At 48.6% G+C, this 24,825-nt stretch overlaps 1 protein-coding gene across 3 annotated transcripts in view; it reads right to left on the bottom strand.

Annotated features, from left to right (window-relative positions):
• The window catches only part of Gabrp (gamma-aminobutyric acid type A receptor subunit pi), a 31,927-nt gene that overhangs the window by 5,102 nt on the left and 2,000 nt on the right, over positions 1-24,825 (bottom strand). The window contains exons 2-10 of one of the 3 annotated variants that reach the window (XM_047554663.1): positions 22,398-22,492; positions 21,839-21,957; positions 17,336-17,403; positions 16,414-16,631; positions 14,546-14,628; positions 9,493-9,630; positions 8,309-8,461; positions 7,700-7,887; positions 3,618-5,654 (exon numbers count right to left, since the gene is read on the bottom strand). In XM_047554663.1, the coding sequence (XP_047410619.1) occupies positions 5,352-5,654; positions 7,700-7,887; positions 8,309-8,461; positions 9,493-9,630; positions 14,546-14,628; positions 16,414-16,631; positions 17,336-17,403; positions 21,839-21,957; positions 22,398-22,450 (1,323 nt within the window). In that variant the 5' untranslated portion in view covers positions 22,451-22,492 and the 3' untranslated portion in view covers positions 3,618-5,351. Of the gene's footprint in view, positions 1-3,617; positions 5,655-7,699; positions 7,888-8,308; positions 8,462-9,492; positions 9,631-14,545; positions 14,629-16,413; positions 16,632-17,335; positions 17,404-21,838; positions 21,958-22,397; positions 22,493-24,825 lie in introns of those variants that run through there. The other 2 variants (XM_047554664.1, XM_047554665.1) reach the window with 2 other exon arrangements.

Here is a 24,825-nt window from a genome sequence, read left to right as displayed (position 1 = left end):
GTGCAGATACAGAATAAACTGGTAGGTCAGATTGAAAGAAGTGTAAGAATGGGAACATCAGCTGAGTGTGGAGATTCCCTTTCACGTCCCTCTGATGATCTCAGTCTCTAGCCGAGCCCTTCCCTTTATCACTCTGAGTTGTCTTACTGAGATGCTGGCGTTGAGCCCAAGACCAAGGAAACATCCATCATTCAAGCCAGCTGCCCCTCCTGCCCCCTGCAGGAGCGGAACTCTGGTTCCTGGAGTCTGACTTTTGTTTGCCTCTGAGAGTTTTGGGTTTGTTTGCACGACTTTCCAACACTGGGTACTGGGTACTGCGAGGAGCTGCTACTACCTGGACTCCTGCCTTACTCTTGATGCCACTTTTATCACTCACCGGATGCCTTTTGTCATGTTGCAGCCATATCAGAAATAGACATTTTCCTGTTCCTTCTTGGCACTAACATGGAAGATTCAATGAGACAAAGCAAAAATTTTCTTCCTGTCTGCTCTATACATTATTCATATTCAATAATCACATTCAATTGGATCCTTTTCTTCCATGTGATGGACATGCTGTGGTATCTTTTCCCTCTGAAAACATTGTTTCACGTAGCTTTTTCTCTTCTACCAAGGTGTTTGGCATCTGGCCTCCCATCTGGCTTTCCAGCAGAAACATCTGCAGAACTTTGAAAAATACAGGTCTTGAGTCTGCAGGTCTGGGGGAGCCCCTGGGAGCTGTTACCTACAAAACTGCATCAGTGAGTCTTATGACCAGCCAAGTTTGGCTGCTCCAAAGCATGTGCGTCCCAGTCTCTGGTAGTACTCCCAGGTTGGGAGCTTAACTAGCAGGGCAAGAGGACCCAGTGGAGTCCAATGTAGGGTGTTGATTTCTTACAACAGAGTGATGTAAAAGTAGTGAAGGAAAATGAGCCTGGGGAGAGAGGTTTGAAGATCAGGCTTCTAGTGGCACGGGCTTCCAAGAGTCCTCTCATGTGTCACCCTGGAGTGCTTAATTCCTCCAGTATGGAATTTGATAGGTGTGGGATGCTCTCTGCCAAGAAGCTTGTTAGAGACTCAGTGCCCAAGATGGTCATTGGGGTCCAGTTACCTTGGTACCCTCAGCCTACCATGTACCTCAATTCCAGACTCCTGGGAGAAATCAGGTGTTCAGCATAAACCACCTTATTCCCACAAACAATTCAGGCACATGAAGCCACTCTTACCTACTAGGGAATGCTCCCAAATCCAAGTTCCCAATGCTAGCCAGGGGCCAGCCTTGAAAACAGGCTAAGGATAGCAGCCTCAGGCTTAATGCATTATCTTTTTTTTCTGAAGAGTTATATAGAAAAGAGGCAAAAGGTAACTTGATTCAAATAAGGTTAGCCAAGTTTCTGTAGTGGGTTAGAAGAGAAACCTCTGGATGGAAATGGAGATTTGGGTGGTGAAATATGAAACTGCATTCCTGGAGGATCTTAATCATCAAACTCACCTGTCCTTACTTAAGCTGCAGGCCATGAACATGGGTGTGGACAACCCAACTCCCCGAGACCTTTTGATGATTGGCTCCTCATAGAGGAGAAGGGATTACTTGCTTGCAGATATTTATGTCCTCAAAGAGTACAACTGGATAAACCTGGAGCCTCTCACTAACTTCGTGTGTTCTGTTCCCTTTTCCAGTTTTCCAAATGGAATTGATTTTCCTCTAATCTCTGGAAAGGCACAATTGTAAGTGGCAGGAAGTGGTCAAGTCCTGCAGCACACCTAATGCGTTAAAAGCTGCAAATCACAAGACTCCAATTGGCGGTCCCCCAAAAAGAAACAATGGTGTTTAAGTTCAGCCTCTTGGACCACCAGGCATTTGCTTTTATGCCAACAATACTTTGTAGGACACTTTATTTTTCTGTAGCCAGAGGCATCTCTTGCATCTACAACCTTCCAAGACTATCTGGTGGCATAGAGCCATGTGCTCTGAGGTAGGTGGGGGGCTAGATCAACAGGGAGAGCTGACTCTATTCCCATGGGAAACTTCCTGGTGGAGAACCTGAGTATTTCTCTACTCAAGTTGCACACTTTCTTCCTTCTAAGCAACAATACTTTATCTTAAGCTCATCTATGCACATTTGCTTATATTCAGCTCACTGATTCAGATGAATAGTGGGACAGCACGTCCCTTATACAAAACCCTCCTTTAACCTAACAATGGTGATCAGACTCTTGGAGACATTTTTTTCAACGTGCAAAAGCTCCTTCTTACTGGACTTGTTTTCCATGAGTTTAATCACTTCTGCCATTTCTCTCTCTTTTTCTGTTTCTGTACATCCTTCTTAAAAGTGTGGACCAAAATGGACTTACAGATTTTCAACAAATATTCTGCAATGCAATATATATCTAAATTCTTTACAAAAATGTTGAAAATTATATGTAATTTAATAGATATTAAATCTAAAAATAGATGAAACAAATACTGAAGGTTTTCTTTCTAAGTTATGGGCATGAAATGTAAATTACCTGATCCTGGATTAAGTGTAATTCCCTAAGTGTTGAGTCAATTTTTAAAAATGGGAACATTTTAAGAAGCAAAACTCTTTGGCAGTGAATGTGTCGTGGACGGGTAGTAGTTCACTGCCGTGGAGCCGAGCCATTCTGCATGTGTAAGATGGTGCACACTGTTGAAGAGGGACCTTGTCTCCACCCTGGATGGCAAGCCCCCTGCCTGCAGGCCACACACCTGCTGGCCCTGGAAACCTGCAGGGAACTTTCCTTCTGCAGGTACTTCCCCATTCAGCCTCAGCTTCTCCTCTGCCGTATCTCAAGCTCTTTTTTACTACGGTCATTTTCCATTTCTCCCTCACTGTCATTTGAAACCAACCTTTTGTCACTAACTTGTTAGTAAACACCTTCCTTTGTCTATACAACAACCTATATTGAGACTATTGCTATTCTCAATATCAAGGTAGTTAAAATGCTTATTTCCATGACTTAGAATATTCCTGACTCCACCTAAGTTTCATGTCCTGGGAAAATTTGATGAGGTGAGTCTTGATATTTTCACCCAAGAAATCAACAGTTTGTACAAAGGATTCTGGAAAGAGAGTCTATGTGGACAGATCTAGAAAATGAAGAGTTTTTCTGAGAACGCTAATGTTGTAGCCTACATGAAGTACAGAGTGATATAAAAACCAAAGTCTCTTTTTTTTCCCCCAAAACATATTCTCAGGCAAAACTCTCATTCAACAACAACAAAAGAAAGAGAAAGAGAGAGAGAGAGAGAGAGAGAGAGAGAGAGAGAGAGAGAGAGAGAATTCCCAAATAGCAAAGAAGTCTTTAAAGCATATCTGTGGTGTTTTCTGAGTCGGACCTGTCAGCATCACCAGTGCCCAGTGGTTTAACTGTAATCCAAGTGTCACTGTGCTGTGATGTAAAGGAGAAACACCTGGTGTGTCACCTGTGCTGGAAATGAGAGAGAGAGAGGGAGAGGGAGAGAGGGAGAGAAGGAGAGAGAGAGGATGTATTTGTGTGCTATGTGGGTGGGAGGAAATCGAGAATGGAGGAGGTGAGCTCCTGCGTTTGCACCACCATGCATACCTTTTCCAAATGGGACCTTAGAACACACAGTCTGTAGAGGACCACTCGATCTGGTGGGTAGTTCATGTGGTGCATTTATTTCACAGTTTCACATATTTACAGTTGTTCTTATATAATAGCTTAAATGGGAATTCAGAGCAGAATTATTTTTTAATTCTTTTTTTAAAAAATGTCACAAACATGACAGAACCATCCAAGCACATTCCACCTCTCTCACCCACCCCCACCCATTAGAAACATTTCGTTAGAAGTTCAGGTGATCAAACCCCTAGAAACTGAACTGGGAGTAGTGTCAGAATGGCAAAGAGAATGAGCGCTCACGGAGGCGGCCAGGGAGGAGGAGGAACCACCTTCTAGAGCCGGTTGGCGTCAGAAAGGAAGGTAAAGCTGCGCACTGTTAGAAGAGGGAGCTAAAGAGCTGAAGATGTGACGTTCTTGGAAGTAACGGGAGCGTGGCCTGGCACAGCTGCGAGCGCTACTTGGCTGCTGTGGGCTGAGCCCGGCTGAGAGGCAGAGGCAGAGGCACACTGCTGCTCCTGGTGTCAGGGCGGGCCGGCTGGACTTGTAGAAGACAGCTCGCCTGGAACCTGCCCGTGGGTTCTGGAGCATGCTCCTGCTGATTCAGAATACTCAGGGCTCAGGGGCAGCGTCCTCCTGCTCCTTTGGGGTAGGATGCTCAGAGGAGGACAGCTGGAGGATCTGAGCATGGCCTAGCCTACTTGGGCTAAGCCACTTCCCCTGGGTTACATGGCTCCTTATCCAATAGGCATCACTCCTGTCACTGGAGCCCAGGGACGGAAGCTCCTCTTGGAAGGATGCAGGGGATCTGCCTCTGGCAAAGTAGCGCTCAGTGTTGCTCTCGGAATGATAGAAGGACAGAGGGCCTCTGACTGCGTCCTGACTGTGTCCTCCTGGTACCTTTAGTATCTTGCCAGAATTGAGTGACAGTAGCTGGAAGAAGGACTCGATTCTTCATGACGACCGTCCTGGGTAAGACTCCTAAATGAGCTTGGAAAATGCTGCCATTTCCCTCCCTGATGTAAGAAAAGGGCGACTGCAGTGTTAGGGACTGATGCACACGCACAGTGAAACAGTAAGGCGTGTATAACAGGGGGGTGAAGACCTAGAGTCTTCTGGCCTGGGGACCCACGATACCTTAGAAACAAGGCATTTATGCTTTAGATTACTGATCCACTAACTTTCTCTCCACTTACATTGGATTTTCCAATGAGAGGACTTATTAGAATTTGAAGACAATTCTGCTGTAATACTAAATGATCCTCATTATTAAAAACTCATCCTACTATTGAGTTAGTAGGTGAATTGACATAGGCCTGCCTTTCACTTTAATCAAAACCTTGAAAATGTTACTCCCTAAATGGGCAGCAGTGTATTTTATGAGCACTGCAGAGATTTGGTAAATAGTTTGTATGATTAATTTAGAAACAAACCCCAACACTTGAGGGTTATTGTCTCCTTCCCGTGTGGGATACGAAATAAAAGCAGACCAGGGAGCCACTGGGCACATGGTCAGCCCTGTGCTCCACCGGGCCATCCTTCATAAGGTGAAAGAGGTACAGGCTGATGTGTCCATTATAAAACCTGTTGTGCTGTCCAACTTAGAATTTCAAAGAGCCGAGAACTCGTCCTTTGAGCAGAAATAAGGGTCATATCAGCCACTTGTGGCACCCTTGTGCTAGAATGCGTGCTTGGCCTAGAATTCCCTTCACATCATCCCCTTGTTCTGCTGGAGAACCACGGCACACGTAAAGCCCAGTGCCGTCTCAGAAGTACATGTAGTACGCCCAGTAGAACACGTTGGCTAGCATAAAAACCAAAGGGAACAGTAGTTTGGAATATCGGTCGACATTGCTGGGGTTTTGAATTGTGAAATAATCCACAATCCTTCCCATCTTTTCTCGGAAGACGAACTTGAACTTGTCACTGGTTTTCATTGTCAGGTTGCTGTAGTCAACGTTGTCACCAGAGATTTCAATGGTGGCGAAGCTGATCTTCCGTTTAAAGCTGGAGAGGGAGCTGTTGATGATGTTAGTGATGTTGACCTCTTCTGCCTCCTTCGCTGACCCCTGGTTCATAAACAATGCCGTTAGCTTGGAAGACTTGATTCGGCAAAGAAAATAAGTGGGCAGTAAGCAAATGAAAGTGTAGAGGCCTAAGTATTGAATAATCAGGTGTAGTAAAGAGTGGTATCCAGTATCTCAGACTTGGGCTGGAGGCCAGACCTGCAGTCCTGCTGTCCTGTTTGTGGGCACCTATCTGTAGTTCCCTGGCATGCGTGATGGAAGAACGACCCTTGCCCTCCCTGGATACGCAGGGCAGAGGGCCAGGTGCGAGCTGTGCGGGCTGTAAAGTCAGCAGACCGGGGTTTAAATCCCATTCCGCCTCTTACTATTGTGGATGTACAGTCACTTTTATCCCTCTAAGGCTTGATTTCCTTGCCTGCAAAATGGGTCATGATATAAATAGCGACCCCAGGAGATGATGGGAGATTAAGTGGAATACATTAACTATGTGAAGACTCTAGCAAGTATTTGGTGAAATTCTATTATTTTCCAGGAAGAAGGAGTAAGTGATTATGGGAGATAATAGAAATTAGCCGTGTCCTGAGGGCTTTTTGCCACACAAAATGGAAATCGTGATGCTCCCTGTGATTGCAGGGAGTTGCCATTCTCCAACCCTGTGGGGGTAGCCAGAATGTGGGGAGTGTAATGAAGTCAGACAGAATGTGGTTTGGATTTGGGGCCAGGCTATTTATTAGGAGGAGGGTCCTGGATGAGTTACCTCACCTCTCTGAATGGCAGGCTTCTCAATAGTAAAATAAGGACAATAGTGGTGCCTGTTTCACTGGGTTGTTGGGGGGCGGGACTAAAAACTGTTGATGGATGTTTAGCACACAGCAAGTACTCAGTAGTGCATCTGTTATTGTACACACAGAAAAATAAGGGTGTTCTGGTGTGTTCAGTGGAGGAACTCAGTCATAAGCCCACACCCCTTTTGCCAATCAGAGAACTAGAGGCTTGTGGGTAACTAGACTTCCTTCCTTAAGGGAGCCTGCAGGGAGTGTAATGAATGAAAATCACCTTCTTCTTCGGCTGGTGCCTGTACTTCTTTGCCTAGGTTGCTTGGATAACATGCCTCTGTGAAGTGCTGCTCCCAATGGCAGAACACAGGGGAAGCAACTGCCTCTTCGGCCTCTTCGGAGTCCTCCCCGTCTGCTCACTCCTGACCTTGTATGGTCCTAGCTCATTGCCAAGGGTGGGAATTGGATCCTATCATTTTCTTTCCTGTTAGTATGATCTATTAAAGTATGGTAGCATCTATCCAATTTGACTTCCAAATGACCCCAGGGTTCTATGGGTCTATAAAGAGGAAAAGCTAAGAGCGAGGCCCATTGCCCACCGTAAGAAGGACAGAGAGACAGGGGCGAGACTTGGAAGCCAGCAGATCCAGGTTGGAATCCCTGGGATAAATCCCTCACCCTTCTCGTCCCTCAGGTTCCACAAAATGGAGATAGGAAACTTGTTGATGGTTATGAGCATTTTAAATGATATAGTATTTCCCAAAGTTTTGTATTTTGTGCATGTAAGTGCTTAAATAATAATAATCATTTTTATTATTCAGATAAGCGGACCATGATGTTCTACTGCTAAATCAAATAATAACAATCTTTTCCAATTAGCAGAAAAATGTGCTGATCAAGAAACTTACCTCAATTTAATTTTTTTATAAACCTCTACTTGTATAATTTGAAAATGCAAAAATGCAACAAAAGAATTAAATAGTAACTCCATAGTAACCTGAAACTTCTAAACAACTGATTAAGTGTGGTTAGATATTAGATTTTTCATGGATTCTTGTTCTTGTAATTTTATGTTGTTTGTGGATAGGAGTTATTTTCTGCTGGAAAATTAAATGTACTGCTATCTCATTGCATTTGGTGAAAAGGATGACCTTTTTCAAGTGGTCTCATGGCTTCCAGATGTACCCACATTGAAAGGATGGGACTCACTGGAACCAAGTGAGTCACTGGGGACAGACACCGGGTCCTCACCTCCACAGGGCAGCACATGGCAAAGCGTCCGAGCACCCACAGGGGCCTCAGGATTCTTACCTTGTTCTTGGCTTCCATCTGCTGCAGGGAGCTGTAGTGAGCAATAGCATACTCCAGCAAGGCCCCAAACACAAAGCTAAAGCAGATCCCCAGGTACACGTCGATGGCCTTGATGAAGCAGTTGGTGTTGGGAAGAGACGTGCGGGACCCGATCATCAGTGTGGTCATTGATAACACGGTGGTCACTCCTGGGAAAGCAGCAGGAAATGTTCCCAAGATGGCGGCCAACGGAGCCTCCTCTGTTCCCTGGCAGTGTCTCTACTCAGGGATCGGCCAGGTGAGGGCAGGATTCGGAACTGGCGCATATCACATTCTGAAAAACCTGCATGTGACCTCACGGACCTGGGTTACTTTGCCCATTTTGTATAGAAATGAGAGACGTGGTTTTGTAAATATTTTCCTTACCAACATAACCGATGGAGGGTCATCGATTCACAATTTCCCCTTATCTGTCGCTTTAACAAATTTTAAAATGCAGTACTTCTAGAGTAGTCTCTGTCTCTCTCTTTCTCTCTCGAGAAACCAGCTGTTGGATCACCGTGGGAGTAGCAATGAAAGCCAGGATGCAAGGGGAAAAGTGCCCTCAGGAACCAGCCCTTGGAAACTCACCGATGCAGGTTCGTGCGGGAACGGAATCCAGGGAGATCCAAAATGACACCCAGGACAGCACCACCAGGAAAGTGGAGGGGACATAGGTCTCCAGAATGAAGTACAGGACGTTCCTCCGCAGCTCGAATTGCAAGACCAACCGGGTGTAATTTCCTGATGGGGTCAACAGGAGATGAGAAATTGTCCCTACTCACAAAGCAGAGCAAGTCCCCCACGGGACAGAAGACTGAACTAGAGTCCCACGCAGCCCCTGCTATTCACCAAAGCCTGGTCAATGACGAACTGTCATGAACCCCACGACACAGGGTCATTGCACAGAGAGGGGTTCCCAGGGCTGCTGACACTCTCGAGCATTCCCTGTCACAGTCCTCTAGCACTGTTGTGACCACGGGTGTCCTCCACATCTCCTCACTAGACTGAGGGCCCCCAGTGAGCAAGCTCTGCATCTTTCAGTTCTGCGCTCACAAAGTAGTTGTTCAGTAAGTACCTCCCTGAGGATTGCCTGAGACTGTCCTCTGTTCAAGATCACTACTGGGCAGACCTCATCGACCAACTCAATAGCATTTACTTTTTGATGCGCTCAGGGGTATCCTGGAGTTTAGAGAACTTTGGGAAACGACCAGTGCGTCCTCACTGGGGGGCATATGAGCCACGGGAGCTGTGGTTAATGGAGTGCTCAGCAGTGAAGAGGCTCTTGTGGTGCAGAGCATGTGCCTTGGGTCCGAGTGCCAAGTGCCTCTGTGAAGGGGAGGCAAGCGCGGCAGACATGGTGGCAGTGGCCAGTGCTGGACTGGGGGACGTGGGCAGCGGTTACCCCTGGGAACAGAAGCCTGGCTCAGAGTAGAGTAGGTAGAAAACAGGAGAGCAGAGGGAATGGTCCAAGTCCCAGCTGCCCCAAGTTAAAGCCTGGATTCAAAATTATACCATAAATTAACCAATGAGGGAGTGAAGAGAACGTGACAGATGCTCACAAATAAAACCCTGTCTGAGAAAATCTGTTTCGATCCTGTGCGAGGAGTAGGTGGAAGTGCAGACCCTTGGTCCTCCACCCGACTCCGCCCCACTGAGGGCTTCCTGGACCCTGAAGGAGTCAAGTAGAGAAGAGAGGAGATTTCTGACTGGGGGTCCACCCCTCCACCTCCATTCAGGTATTTTTATTTTGTGCAATTTGTCGAACAAGTTACCTGTCTCCTGCTGGGACCTGGTGACTAAGGTGAAGTACCGTTGTATGGTGTACTGAGCAAGGCGGAGGTTTTCCAGCCCACGCACCGAATCATTCCCTCTCAGCCAGCTGAACTCGACATCGTTTCCGTCGTAGCCCCCTGCAAAAAAAGGGAACCCGGGTCAGTGCAAGGAGGTTGCCACCGAACTGGTCTGGAAAATGCTAGAACATGGAGACAGCATGTGCCCCGTCTTGATGGTTGTGAGCCCAAGGTGGGTTCCAGGCATACTTGGCATGACCTCTCAAGTGCCACTGCAGTGCCTGTTCAGCAAAGTCACCTGCTAGGACGGTGTCCATTGAGGACTGGTCCTGTGCTAAGCATTGCCTATGCTGTTGGATGGATGATGAGCCTTACAGCGGGCCTCCTTCAGAGGTCAGCCTCAGCAGCTTAGTAAGACTGTCTCAAAATGACAAATAAAAAAGGTCGAGAACGTAACTCAATGGCCAAGCATTCCTGGGTTCAAGTCCCAGTAGGAAGCAGCCTCCTTCCTTACTGAACACATAAACATCAACACATGGAGGACAGTGCTGGATGCTGCCTTCCAAGGCAGTCTAAGCTCTAACAGGCTTTTCAGGGACTTCAGAACCGGTCTTTCATATTTTGCATTGGTATAAATGTAAAAGCCAAAACGAAAATCCTACAGCCAGTCACTTCATTGATATCTGTCAACATGTGTGTTTGATAATATCAAAGCAGTTTTACTAACAGAGTCAATAATTTTTTTTTTTTTTGGTTGGGGTGGGGACTGGGGATTGAACTCAGGGGCACTTGACCACTGAACCACATCCCTAGCCCTATTTTGTATTTTATTTCGAGACAGGGTATCGCTGAGTTGCTTAGCACCTCGCTTTTGCTGAGGCTGGTTTTGAACTCAAAATCCTCCTGCCTCAGCCTCCAGAGCCACTGGGATTACAGGTGTGCGCCACTGCACCTGGCTAATATTTGCAACAGTAGTCATGAAAGGTAACCCTTGACATAGTATGTCTCAAATGTTCTCACAAACTTGTAGACATTTCTCTGTTTCTTCAATTCTAAGAGGAACTCCTTTTTACATTCCTGAAATTGTGATGGATCTTATAGACTATATATATATGTATATATATAGATAGATATACATATATGTACACACACACACACACACACATATATATAATGATTATTCAACAACTATTGTGCGTAGAATTGAGGAGCTATAAAGTTTTGCCCAATTTGTACATAAGAGCTCTCAGCTTCAGAGGGGTTATATAACTTTCTCCAGATAACAAAGCAAGCAAGAAACAAAGCCAGCATTGTACTTCAGGAAAGTTTCATCTCAAAGCCATGGATGGTATCATTTAATTTAGTAAATGTTACTAAGTGCCTTACAACATTGTCATCACACTGAATCCTCAAAATATCTCCTTGGAAAGATATCTGAAAGATTAAGAGCATGCAAAAAATACCCAACATTATAGCATTAGGAAACTGCAAATCATAACCACAATAAGATACTACTACATACTCATTAGAGTAGCTACAATCAAAAAGACAGATAATAACAGTGAGGACATAGAGAAACTGAAACTTCACTGGTAGGAGTGTAAAATGGTACAATCACTTTGAAAAAACTTTGTCAGTTTCTTGAAAACTTAAACATATTTTCACCATTTGACCCAGATTCCACACCAAGGTATCTGGTCAAGAGATATTCATACAAACACTAGCACACAACTGTTCACAGCAGCATTGCCCACAACAGCCAATGTTTGTCAATTGATGAATAAGTATATAAACTCTGATACATACACATGTACATCTCCATATGAAGGCATATTACCCAGCGATAAAAAAGAACGAAGTGCTAATAATATACTGTGATGTCTATGAACCTCAAAATTGTTCTAAGTGGAAAAAAAAAACAGATGCAAAAAACCACATATTATGTTGATTTCTATTACATAAAATATCCAGAAAAGAAAAATTCACAGAGATGGAAAGTAGACTATTGGTGCCTGGGAGCTGGTGGTAGGAAGGAGGGGCGATTGCAGATAGGCACAAGGCAACTCTGTTGGGGGAATGCAATATGGCAATGGTTACATGACTTGGTAAGTTTACTAAAAACTGTGGAATTCTATACTTAACATGGGTAAACTTTAGGATATGTAAATTCTACCACAATGAACCTATTGAAAACTAACTCATTGAGCCAGATACAACTACTTTCCCAATTCACTGAGGTCCAGAGAGTTTAGTTACCCAAAGCCAAACAGCTAGGGATGGGAAAAGTCCAGGGATTCCAGAACCTGTGATCTTACACTTTACTTTCCCCACATTTTTTATTGGTGCATTAGAGCTGCACATGGTGATGGATTTGTTGTTATGTATTTGTACATGTGCACAATATATTGCCTTCATTTTCTTTTCTTCTCTTTCTTCTTCTTTTTTTTTTTTTTTTTTTTTTTTTTGGTACCAGGGATTGAGCCCAGGGGAGTTTAACCACTGAGTGACACCCCCAGACTTTTATTCCTTTTCATTTTTTATTTTGAGACAGTGTCTCACTAAGTTGCTTAGGGTCTAAGTGACTAAGGTTGGCTTTGAACTTGTGCTCCACCTGCTCAGCCTCCTGAGCCACTGGGGTTATAGGTGTGCACCAGGTGCCAGCCATTGCCCTCATTTTCAAGGGCTGCTGGGAAATATGGAGCCAGTTCTGGGACAAATATTTTGGTAAGAATCAGCTTCTGGTAGCCTACATCTAGTAAGGGTGATCTCCCCCTCTATAATGTACCAGTTCTTTAAGGATCTTCATGTAAAAATTGTCTGTGGGCTTTCCTCTGGAAGCATCCAGAGTTCACTTTGGCACTGAAGCAAGCTATTCGAATTGACTGGGATCCCAAAGAAATGAAGAGTCTATGAAAACAAGGAGTGCATTTCCTACTTGGACACTTTGCTTTTGCAACTAGTAAAGACACTATTGTTACCACCCCCCCATCCCAGTTCCCCTGGTGACTATGGGAAATTGTTAGATGGTATCAATTATTTTTTCAGGATGGCATGTAGCAAAAACCCTGAGTGAGTTTTCTGTACCCAAATAACTGCTAATAAACATTCAGCAAAAGCTTCCTCTGCTCACTGGGGACCGTGTCTGTGCAAGCAGAATACTGAAGTTTCCAGCAGAATCTCGCTCCTGGGATTTGAGATGAGCCCAGCCACGACATAGGGAGGGCAATTACTTGTTTCATGTGGGACTCAGATGAGTTCTCTTTTTGATAACCTCAAGTTTTATTCTGCCACCGAACAGCTGCAACACTTCAGGAAGGTTCTGCATGCATTTAATCAATAAGATAATTAATCTGTCTGAGTCTTTAATTAAATGTCTACTTCTGAAAAATGGCTTCTGCCTCACCATGGGTGGACTTTCCTGATGCTGCCCACGGTGTCCTCAGGTACAGTGCCCATTTGTCTCTAGAGACTGACTCCAGTCCCCTGCCACAAGCCAGGCTTAGCTGCCTTAACAAGTACTATCTACCGCGCTTTTCTCCTCTAGCAGGTGCCGGGTTGGTGAGCATTGCTGAGTGGCTAACGAAGGTACTATGGAGATTGTTTAACAGTGCCAGGGAATTAATTGGACACACATCAATTAAGAGTAAATTTTCATTCCTCATCATAAGCAAATCCCCAGATTGCAATTTAGGATGCCCATTTAGCTGGCATTATTGTATTAAACTTTACATATAGCAAGTCATTTCTTTTAAAGTTGGAAGCAGTTGTGTGGTAAACGTCAACAATTGCTTTGCATATTTACCCTTTTATTCAGCGCTAGGGTTAGAACCCAGGGCTTTGAAAGCGCTGGGCAAGCCCTCTACCCATGGGCCCCGCCCCGGTCTCGCCCCAGCCCTGACCACGCCCCGGACACACCGGACATGCCCCGGACACGCCCCCGACCCCCCTTGCCCTGGCTAAAAACCTCTGCCCTGCTCCTTCTTGCTCCTGTGCCTTGGCAGACTCTGTGTCCTACCCTATGTCCACTGGGCCAGCTTCCACTGAACCCTCATGTCTGATTTCAAGTGACATCTCTAGAACACTCTGTGACTCCTCCAGGCTTCCACAGTGCCGTTACTTCTTATTGTCACCATCTAGTCTCTCGTCATTGCTTTAAGCCCTGCTCTCCATGAGAGGACAGACTGAAACCGGGCACAGGGTTTATCTCTGTATTGCAAACATCTACCACAGTGTTTGACACAGAAGTCATTTAGCTGTTGAGTGGATGAAGTGAAGGCATTTAAATGAGGGTTGACAGATGGAACTCAACCCGTCCTCCAGACAAGCTGGAGACTTTAGTGGGAAAATATGCAGAACTAGAGTATTAGAATAAGTCAAAATATTTTCCTTAGGACACAGAGGAAAAGAAAAACACTGGCCCTGGTCCTAAGTAATGGAAAGGAGCTGGATATAGGAGTCCTGAGTGATGATTGTGTCCTAATTCAGTTTAACATTCTGGCAGGATTTGGGGAATCCAAAACAAGTACCATGTGATTACTCAATTTGGGGGAAATAATGGTAATAAATGGGCACTAGAGAAACTGGAAAGGAGTTATTAAAAGCTTTTCATTATCCCCATATTACCGTTTAAAATCACTTTATGGTATACTCAGAAAAAATGTATAGCTTATATCATAAACAAGCCTCTGGAACAAAATCCCTGTTGACTTTCTAGTCCAATGGCAAGGCTGTCTGAAAAGGTTCTTGGTCAAGGAGACCAGGTCACAGCACATTGGCTACCTCCTCTCAGGAGTCTTTCCCACCAGCTTCTCTACTTCCTCTGTGTGAAGAGTGAGGTTTTGCTAGTGACCACAGTGCTTCTGCACCAGAAAAAGTGAAAGGAGAAAAAAAAAAGAAAACTTTTGAGGTTTACTAGAAACCAGAGGGTGTATGTGCTGAATCAACATCAAAAAAAGAAGGGTCACCAGGTAGCGGACACTGTGAATTCTGGTTCCAAGTCACCCGGGGAAAGGGGTCTGTCTGCGTGAGTACTCACAACTCTCCAGCTGCAACTTGCACGTCTGTGTGTCCATGGGGTACTTAGACAGATCCATGTTGCATGCCACAGTTGTTGTGATTCTAAGAAAAGAAAAAAAGGGTTCAGAAAGCATGCTCTGGGGACTTTCACTTGGGCTCCTGGAGGGAATGTGTGACTCGGAGCCACATCCAAAGCATTTTTGAGGTTTCCTGGGCTCTTTGTATGTTCATCAGCACCTGTGAGACTCAGAGAAAGCTGGGTCCAGAGCTGGGGGTGTTGGAAAGCTAGCAACTCAGAAGCAAGACCAGCCATATCACAGAGCAGACTCATTGCTAGCTCCTTTGAGATGCTCTTCCTTGTAGTTTTCCGACGTGAGCTACACTATGAACCCATGCACAGCACGGCAGCGATCCCAGGGCTCGCTCAGCGATATGTGGCTCTGAGTGGCAGAGTTGGAACTGGCGCCATAGTCTCCTGGCTTCTTGATGGGATCAGGATGCAGAGGGAGTGGAGGCTACTGGGCACAGTGGTTCTTGGGGCTCGACACCCAGGAATGGTCAACTCAATGTCAGAGAAGACCTCACAGTGGACAGTTCAATCCACAGGATTTTATTTTTCCTGAGAATCACATATTTTAACTTAACTTCCTTATTTATTAAATACGGTGAGAGGTGCCCTAGGAAGCAGAGGTGACCACAGCACAGTGCCCACCTTGAGGAAGCTTCCTTAAAGGGAGACAGAAGAACAACAACTACCATTCACCCGGTGCTTGCTGAGTTCTCTGCGTGCATTCGGCCCTTTGAGTAGCTCTGTGAGCGAGGAAATACTATTATTCTCACCTTGATGCTAAGGAACCTGAGGCTCAGAAGGTCAAGTAACTTGCCTATGGCCACATAGCTGCCAAGGACAGAGCGGGATTGTACCCAAGCCTGTCTGACTCCAGTGCCAGGTTACTCCCATTACCCGTCATTCATAATCCTTACCCCAAACCCACGGTGCTGCTGTAACACAGACAGATGCACATGTGTGCACACACAAGAACTCACAGGTACGCATGCATGTGTGGTGGGAACCCAGGGAAGGGAGACATTGATGTTGATTGGAGCTGGGGTCAAGGGAGAGGTCTAGTTAGGGTTTGGACTGGCCTTTGCAAAATTCAGTGCTGCTGAGCTGTGTGCAGAAACCTGTTATTGGTTAGCCCACTCTTTGCTTTATAACCTCAGACTCTTACTTGGCATTGAAGGTCAGTTCCATCAGTATTTGGTCCTGGCCTCCTCCACCCCAAGGCCTCTGGGAGCCTCGTGTGCATGATCCTTGTACCTCCCTTGCATAGGACAAGCCCTCCTCTGTGGCTGCCTCACACAGCACGTAGAGACCCCCTTTCCTGTTCTAGCCCTCAGGGTTCTGTGAGCGAGCGGGTGGAAGGATTTTAGGCTCAGGGAGTTGGGGAGTGGGCACTGAGAGCCCAGGAATGCAGGCAGCAGAGGCGTTGGGGCACTGAGCCTTGGTTCTGTGCAACTACGACTCAAACTAGCAGAGCTGCCTTCTGGAGCCCCATGAAGGGTCCCATGCACCTCTCTGCTCCTGTCATTGCCCTTCACACTTTAAGACTCAGCCCAGAATCTTGTGAGACCCTCTCCTAACATCAACCCGAAACCACTTGGGCCCAGCACCTGGGAAATCCTTTGTTTACAGACCTGTGTCCTATTCAGCTCCTGTCCTGGGCATCTAGCCCGGGGCTTGGTGCTCTGTAGATGCTGTGCAGCCAGAGTGGACTGAGGGGGCCCATCTGTTGTGGGGACAGTGTCTCTGAGGGCGCGAGCAGCCTCAGATCATCTGTGTCTTCTTCCAGCTGCTCCCCTGCCCAACCCCGGGTGCCAGCTCACCTGAGCGCATACAGGACTGTGCCATTGGAGAAGAGGCGGACGAGCCTGTTGCCCACGGTGACTTCGTGGAGGAAGGACTTCTTGGACTCCACAATGTAGGTGTCCGGCACCCAAAGGAACTCCACCAGGCGGGCGTCCAGAGTGAAGCTCTTGTTGCCTTCAAACACCAGCCTCTGGTCCGTCCAGCGCTGTCGGAGGTAGATGGTGGCCGTGTAGTCCTAAGGGGGAGGCAGGCATGGAGAGGGGTGAGTGGACCGGGGAGAACCCTCCAGAAGCAGAAGACGAGGGCCACAGGGTGCCCTCCCGCCTCCACTTAGAGCAAGTGTGCAGACCTGGGCCGAGGAAGTTGGAGTCGCGGCAGCGCCGAGAGACCCTGAGCTCATAATTCTAGATGACCACTCCCTGCTGAAAGGGAAGCCCCCGCCAGGCCTTCACCTCCCTGGCCTGAAAGCTCGCATTGCCTGAGATCAAATGGCTAAGGGTTTTGGTGGGCAAAGTGCTCAGGTTGTCCAGGATAGACCGGGATGCCCAGTGCCCTCGTGGCAAGCCTCCCTCGGTGTGACCCAGTCTTTCAGGTGATCTCTTGGGGGACTGGGTCTGTGAGGGCGGTCATTAGACTGTGGCCTTCCTGTCTCCCCATCTCTGAAGTGCCATGTGATTTCCTGCTTCCCACAGCATTTTTATTCCTTTCTGCATTTGTTTATCCCTCTTCATGCACTGGTTTATCCCTCCTGGCCTTTGAATTCATTTTCTTTCTGTTACTCCCGCTATCTTGAATCTGGGTCTAGGTCTCCAGCTTCGCCATTCCAAGTGGGGGGCGGGGGGCGGGGCTCCTTCCTTTTCTGTCTGGGAGTAGCTAGGAAGCACTTCTCCATGAACACCAGACCAGGGCCCTGGGTGAAATGCAGAGGACAGCGCCTACCATGTCGCTCTCAGAAACACTAGAGATGCTTGCGATGTCCAGCGTTAGTGCTATCCGAACTGGTTCTCCTAAGAATGAAGAAAAATCCAGAAAAACTTAATAGAAACACACATAGGTCTTTCTCCTCCACCCTCCATTTCACCCCCTCTGGATGACACAGCCACCCTATGCCTTGGAGCCTTGGAGCCTTGGAAAGACAAAACTATTAAAATTCACAAGGTAACACTGGCTTATTAGAAAAATTTGAAAAATCTAGAACTATAACAAAGCTAATTTCTGTCTTACCCCTTCTCAGGACAACCACTGTGTATAGCACATTTCCTTTCATAAGAAAAATATGTCTGAGTGCATAGTTATCTTACTACATGTGAGACTGTTACTTATCAGCGCATGTTTGAAAGGCGCAGTGATAAAGCATCTGCTGCTTCTCCTGTGTTGCTTGCAAGGGACTGATCGTGAAGAATGTGACAGAGACTTGGTAGCCTGGGTGCAGACGACTGTCTAACTGGACTCACCACCAGATGGCATTCATCTTGACATCTCCTGGCTGAGCTCCTGCTGACTTCCTGACACCTTCCACCTTTTCCTTTACTCTCCAGGAACCCTGAACTATCTAGAATTCCAGAACCTTCCACACTTCATCCTGGGCACAGACTCTGTTAGGTCTCAATTCTGGAGAGCTGGCAGATGACTCCAACTCCAGAGAGACCTGTTCGTAGCTTCCGAGACTGCAGGGTCAGACACACTGTTCTCCGGAGCCAGGCCAGGCCTGTCCACTCCTCCTGAGACTGCAGATGTGGGAGTAAAGCCGGTGCCACCTCAGTTCGGATCTCAGCTCCACCATGTCCCAGCTCTGAGATTCGGGAAAAGTTACAGAATCTTCTAGAGCTGCAGTGCTGTCACCTGCAAGTCGGGCTGTTTGCTGATGACACCACAGGGTCATGGAGAGGCTTAAATGAGGTCAGGGTTGCAGTAGTGTCTTTGCAGAGTTTCAGCAAGAGGGATCGTCTGTGCCGTGCCTGCCCATCACCTCCAGAAGGTGCTCAGACACGGTTACCTGTCCCGTATCCTGCTCACGATGGTACAATAGCTGCCCGTCAGAGGCACGTCCTTTTCCTTCCCTCTCTGTTCCCTAATCCTAGCCAATTCTGTAGAAGGAAAACACTTTGCTCACCAGGTTAATAGATGCAATAGCATCACTTGCAATAAATAACTGGCAGAACACCAGGGGACGGTGGCAATGCACTTCCTGGCAGAAGAGAAGTGGAATTCAAAAGAAGCTTGAAAATGTCTCTCTCGTAGGAATCAGACAAAGCAACTTAGTTATTAATCTAAGGAAACCATTGAATGGAGGTGGGAGTTTGGAAATGGAGTTTTAGAACCAATGCCGTTGAAAGATGCTTGGGGGTGGCAAAGGGGAGATCTTTGAGGGCAGGTGCTTTCTGAAAGGGCATGGTACAAAGCGGCTTCCTGCCTCTCTGGACAGCAAAGTGCAGCATCAGGAAGAGGAGCCTGGAGTCAGGGAGCGGTGTTTGAATCCCATGCTGGCCACTTAACAGCCTTGTGACCTCAAGCGAATTGCTAGAGCTCTCTGTGCTCATTTCTCCATTGTCAAACACAGGTACTAGTGCTGCTATGGTTTGTCCCCTCTTGTTATGGTTTGGATATGAGGTGTCCCCGAAGCTCCTATGTTAATGCAGGTATGTTCAGAGGTGCACTGATTGGCTTGGGGGAGCTGCGACCTAGTTAGTCCATACTAGTTTGAAAGGACTGACTGGGTGGTAACTGTAGGCAGGTGGGGTGTGGCTGGAGGAGGTGGGTCACTGGTGGGTGTGTCCTGGGAGAGGTCATCTTCCCTCGTCCCTTCCCTTCTTCTCTCTCCCTCTGCTTCCTGGCTGCCGTGAGTGGAGCAGTGTTTCTCTACCCTGCCCATCCACCATGATACTCTGCCTCACCTCAGGCCCAAAGCAATGGGGTCGGCCGACCAGACGGAACCTCTAAACCCTGGGCCCAAAGTAGACTTTTCTTCCTCTAAGTTGTTCTTGTCAGGCATTTTGGTCAGTGTTGGAAAAATGACCAGCACGCTTCCCAAACTCATGTTGAATGTTAATTGCCATTTCAGCAGTATTAAGAGGCAGGGCCTTTAACAGGTAGTTAGGCACGAGGACCCCGCCCTTGAGGTAGGATCCATGCATTGTGAACGGGCGAGGCGGTCCTACTCCTGTCCTCTGCCACGTGATGGCGCAGCATGGAGGCTGCTGCCGGGTGCTGGATCTTGGATTGGACTTCCAGCCTCTAGAACTGGGAGCCCGGCAGTTTCTGCTCATCATCTATCGCCCCGACTCAGGGATTCTTTACAGCAGCACCAAACAGACTCAGATGAGCGCCTCTCAGTGGGGCTTGGTTGGGAGGGTTTGGGCATCTATTTTAAGTGCCAAGAACACAGGGGATGGCAGGTTCATGCCCTCCCTAAGAATGCGCAGAGGGGAAGCCGGTGAGCGCTCCGGGCCTCCCAGAAGCCTCACCCAGGCCTTGCGGGGGTTGGCTTTTCTGGGGACGCGAGCTGCTTTCCTCCCTGGAGTTAGCAGTGCCACCAGAGGGCAGCGTCCCCCAGAAAAGAGGTCAGTGGCAGCCCCTCAGCAGCGTTCTTCCGTGGCTGCTGGCAGCCCTTTGCTGTCCAGCTCAGTTCCTGAGCAATCCTGGGGAGCTCCCGTCTCTTAAGGGGCTCAGGTCCTAGAAGCTGGGTGCACGGACATTACAGAGCTCCAGGCTGCCCAGGAGCGTAGGTCCTTTTGAGAGGTAGAGAACCGAAAGGCACCAAGTGAGGGGAGAGGGCTGGTGCCGCCTCTCTGACTGGGGACCCTGGGCCCCATTTTCCCCGGGTGGGACAGGGCCTCCCATTCCCCGAGGTGCACCCTAGGCTTCCTGTTCTCAGAACGGCCTCCGTGCCCAGTGAGCAGGCAAACAAGAAGGGCGGTTCCTGACCTAACTGCTTGAGCCTGGGAAGGAGAGAGAAGGTGCTTTGGGGACCTGGCCAAGGTGTTTAGGCTCACCGCTCAGCAGCTCAGCAGGGCCTGCGAAACCCAGGGAGGTGGAAGCTCTGTAGGTCCCTTGGCACAAGGGGTTCAAATCCTAATGGTGTGGCCAGGGTCCCCTCAGACCTCCACCTGAGGCGTGGGATCGGCTGCTGTCCCCGCTGTGCTCTGAGTCCACCCTGCTCTGAGGTCAGCTTCCTATGGGCTGTGGCCAACTGTGACCTGAACAGTGGGCAGCGTTGGCTCAAGGACACCCTGGCAGCCTTCCCAGACACAACGTGTGCAGCCCCCCTGCTGTATGACACTTCTGCCCAACCTTCCCGCCTTTCCTGGTCAGGGGACCCGGTGGTCTGGCAACGCTCCAGCTTTCCTGGACTCACACACCTGTCCTAGATGGGAAGGGAAGTCCCTCATCTCCAGGGAGGGGCAGGAAGGGAAAGGGATGGAAGTAACCTGCACCCTGCCGACCTGGCAGGTCCTAAGCTGCACACCTGCACTGGGCTCTTTCTCTCCTTCCCGGAAGGGAGCTGCAATGTTCCCATTTTACAGAAAGGGAAACTGAGGACCAGAAAGCTCAGGTACTTGCCAAGTAGCATAGCTAGGAGCCAAAGTCAGTCTTGTTCAATGCCAAGCCTCTTTCTATGACTTTCATCTGTGAAGAGGTATAGTTGGCTCCCTGCCCCCTTAGTTGACAAGTTGCTGTACATCAAACATGGAGCTTCTACAGGGGCGAGTGAGGTAAATAAGCAGGACTCCTCAAGAGGCTGCCATCTGGAGCTGAGGCAGATACACTATCACAAGGCTGTGATTTAAAATAAGGGGTGAAGAAAAGAGATGGGGCCTGGAGAAATCAGGGTGGGCTTCTCAGAGGAGGTAGCCTTTTTTCTGAGATGTGAAGGAAAATTAGCATTTTCCTGGGGAGTCAAATTGGAAGAACAACTCAAAGCAGATAAACAGCTGCAGGGACAGGAAGGTCAGGAGGGCTAAGGACACTAGGGAACTTCAGGGCACCCTGGGGCACACCGAGGAAGGGCTGGGAAGTGCCAGGCATGCCTGAGCTCTGGGCAAGCACCCTGGGGTGCAGGTAAGCCTTCCGAGCAGGCAAAGGACCCAGGAGGTCATGGAGCAGCAAAGGGAGCAGGCTGGGAAGGAGTGGGGTGGAGGCGGGAAGACCAGGCAGGGAGCGGCGAGGAGGCCCTTGAATGGTGAGTAATGACCCCGGAAGTGGGCAGAGGGGGGACAGGGGAGGGCTGCACAGGCCTCTGGTGTCTTCACCTTGCCGACAGAGAGGCAGGAGCCGTCTTCCAGGCAGCGTGAAAAGTCGCAGGCTCGCGCCCCATCCGTCATCACCCAGCCTAACCAGGTCGCAGCTCGGGAAGGGGAGCCCACCAAGCCTCCCGAAACCCACTGCATTTTGTCTTTGCTCCTGATCTTTTGACTGATGTCCTGGTCACAAAGGAGAACCTACCACCAAAGTTGGGCCTGAGGAATTTGTTATATCCTGCTGTGAGGTTCTCGAAGCCAGGCAGGGAGAGCTTGTCGCTTCTTCTGACCTCAGTGTTGAACTGATTCCCCCGGACGTAGGTCCTGAAAAAGAGGAGGGGCTCTGTGGCACGTGCTTGTTCAGGAGGGAATACACACGCGAGGCATAGCCGCGGTCTCGCGTCTGCCCGTGTCTTGGGTCTCGGTCCAGCAGTGACTTCGAGGAGAAGTCTCTCGATTTTCAGCTGGTCGAGTCAGTGTCTCCATTTCATTACCCGCTTCCATAGATGAAATCGTCAAGATAATCCGGGACCCCTCAGAGCGTGTTCACAAAAGCACAAGGTTCCTCCACCCACGACCATTTTGGAAACACTCATCCTCTCCTGAGAAGGAGTGGTGGGACGTTGTATTGTCTGGGGCTTCAGGGAAGGGAAGGGAGAGGGTGAACCTCACCATAGGGCAGGAGGAAATTCGGCAGCCTCCCACTGCGAGGCCATGGGCAAAGCAGTTCAGACCAAGGCCGCGTTGGGGTCAGCAGAGCTCACCTTGGAGCCAACAGGCTCAGACACACGAAGGTCAGGTGGAGACTGTAGCTCATGTTGAGGGGCTGTTCACACAGAGGGCGTCCAAGTAGGAATCACTGGGGAGACAGACAGGCGGGGTGAGGGGAGATGGCCGCAGGCTCCCCTACTGCCAGCCGCTCCCCCTTCTTGGGGTGGACAGGTGAGAAGTTCCTCAGCACGCCAGAGCCCTTCTCCTCACCTTCTAGTGCGTCCCCTGCTCCCTGGGGACCGTCTAGAATTGCTGTCATTTTGGAGGATTGTTTTAAATCAACCCCAGATAAAGGCCGAGACCTTGTTTAGACAATGGTTCACCCAAACCAGGAAATGCAACTGGCTGTCCTGGTCGGCATACTTCCCGAGTCGCAAGGCTGTCCTTACTGCGGCCCTGTCCTGCCACCCCGGACTCTGCGTTCACCCTGACCTGGCCAGGCACTCTCCTGTTTATCTTACAGACCAGGCCATGAAGGAGGCTGTTTGCCATCTCCACCACCACCTGGTATGTGGGCAGGTGAATCCCCATCTTATGATGGGAAACGGGCTCATGGGAAGGGCCATACTCCGGAGTGGCAGAGGTGACTTTGAATCCGAGGTTGGCTACCTCGCCCCCATACTCTACTCCTTCAGGACAGGTCTGTGTCTCAGTTGGCCTGATCCCCGGGAGCTCTGAAGCCATTCAGCTGGTGTGTGCACGGGGACCGTGGGGTAGGCATGACCCAGGGGACTGGCCTCCTTGGATCTGGGAGCTGCTGTCTGGGAGAGCAGGAGGCCTCTGGACCTCGATGCCCATGACAACAGCATGGGGGCTCTTGGGCTCAGGCTGTCTTCCCAGGCAGCACCTGGCTGGGTCACCCTGCTCTCCTTGGTAACCCCTGTGAGCCAGGCTACTTCCTAGAATCCAGCTGTTCTGGAGCTTCCAGCCAGATCCAGCCCTTCATGAAAGAATATCATGCTACTCAGGAAGCCAGCAGCCTGCTCACTATAGAAAGGAAAATGAGACCGACGTGAATAAAGTTAAAAGTGTAAAACTCAGCCATCTGTCAGTGTAGGTTCCTAGATTGCAGTAAGTGCCCCTCTGGTGTGAGATGACCATGGTGGTGGCAGTCACCTGTGTGTTAGGGGCTCGTCTTACTGTGAACCTAAACCTGTTCTAACAACCTCAAGTCCACTTTAAAAGGCAAAACCAAAGCGTAAGTCTCTTCCTCGCTTCTTCTCTCTAGCCTCATACTTCAGAGATAAACGTGGTTAACAATCACTTTATTTACATGAACCTATATTTCTGCATAGAGAAAAAATTGAAAAGTGAAATTGGGGCGACAGCATGTGCTTTTTGTTATTTCCTTGTTTCCTCTTAAAGTAGCTGACATTTATTGAACATTTAATGAACTTTGCTGGGCTAAGTGCCTCTAAGATCCTTACACTTCTTTGAAGCAGTTACTACCATCCTCTTGACAAATGAGAAAACTTGGCTAGGGAGGATGAGAAATGTCTGCGAGGTTCTGCAGCAAGTGAGGGGCAGAACCGAGTCCGAGCAGGCTCACACAAGTCCTCTTTTTATTTTTTTGGTACTGGGGATTGAACCCAGGGGTGCTTAACTACTGAGCCACATCTCCAGTCCTTTTTTGTATTTTATTTAGAGACAGGGTCTCCCTGAGCTGCTTAGGGCCTCACTAAGTTGCTGAGGCTGGCTTTGAACTCACGATCCTCCCGCCTCAGCCTCTTGAGTTGCTGGGATTACAGGTGTGTGCCACCGTGCCCGGCTCACCCAAGTCCTCTGGACCATCGCTCTGTGAAAGGAACACACTCTTCGCCAGTGTAAACAGCACCTCTTTACATCAGTTCGGACAGACCTGCCTCATTTCTGCTTATCCCTACGAGACATGTCGCAACGTGAGTGTAGCAACATCTACACGACACATGGCCTGTTCACAAGAATCATTTCCACTGCAGAGTCAGGAGCGAACATCTTTGCACTCAGTAACAGTTCTTCACTAAGTCCGTCCACCTCAGCCCTTTCCTTCTCGCTCATCAAAACACCAGCTGCAAAACCAACATTATCACCCGACTAGTGACCGTTGCCACTTTGTTCCTTTGACTACTTTGCCCCAGTGTCTGTCATTTTCCGTGACCTGGGCATCAAGTTTAAGAGGCCCACGAGGTGGCTCCCACGCTCTCCGCCCCTTCACCCAGCGTCCGGAAGGTGGAGGCAGCTCCCCATGAACCGGGCACATGGGCCACCCACAGGGCCAGTCTTTGGGGAGAGAAGCCTGCAGGCAGTGAGCACCCTAGAACCACTCTGCCCCAGAGCAGAGGCCAGGCGATCTTGGTGTGCATCAGCCACCTGAGGGGCAGTGCCGGGATGGAAGTGGCAGAGATGTCTTTTGATTCTCAAAGAGAGCTTTGTCAGTGGCAC

Source organism: Sciurus carolinensis, chromosome 6 (genome assembly GCF_902686445.1).
Source record: "Sciurus carolinensis chromosome 6, mSciCar1.2, whole genome shotgun sequence".
Taxonomy (NCBI): domain Eukaryota; kingdom Metazoa; phylum Chordata; class Mammalia; order Rodentia; family Sciuridae; genus Sciurus; species Sciurus carolinensis.
This window is presented reverse-complemented; position numbering and strand designations above follow the sequence as displayed.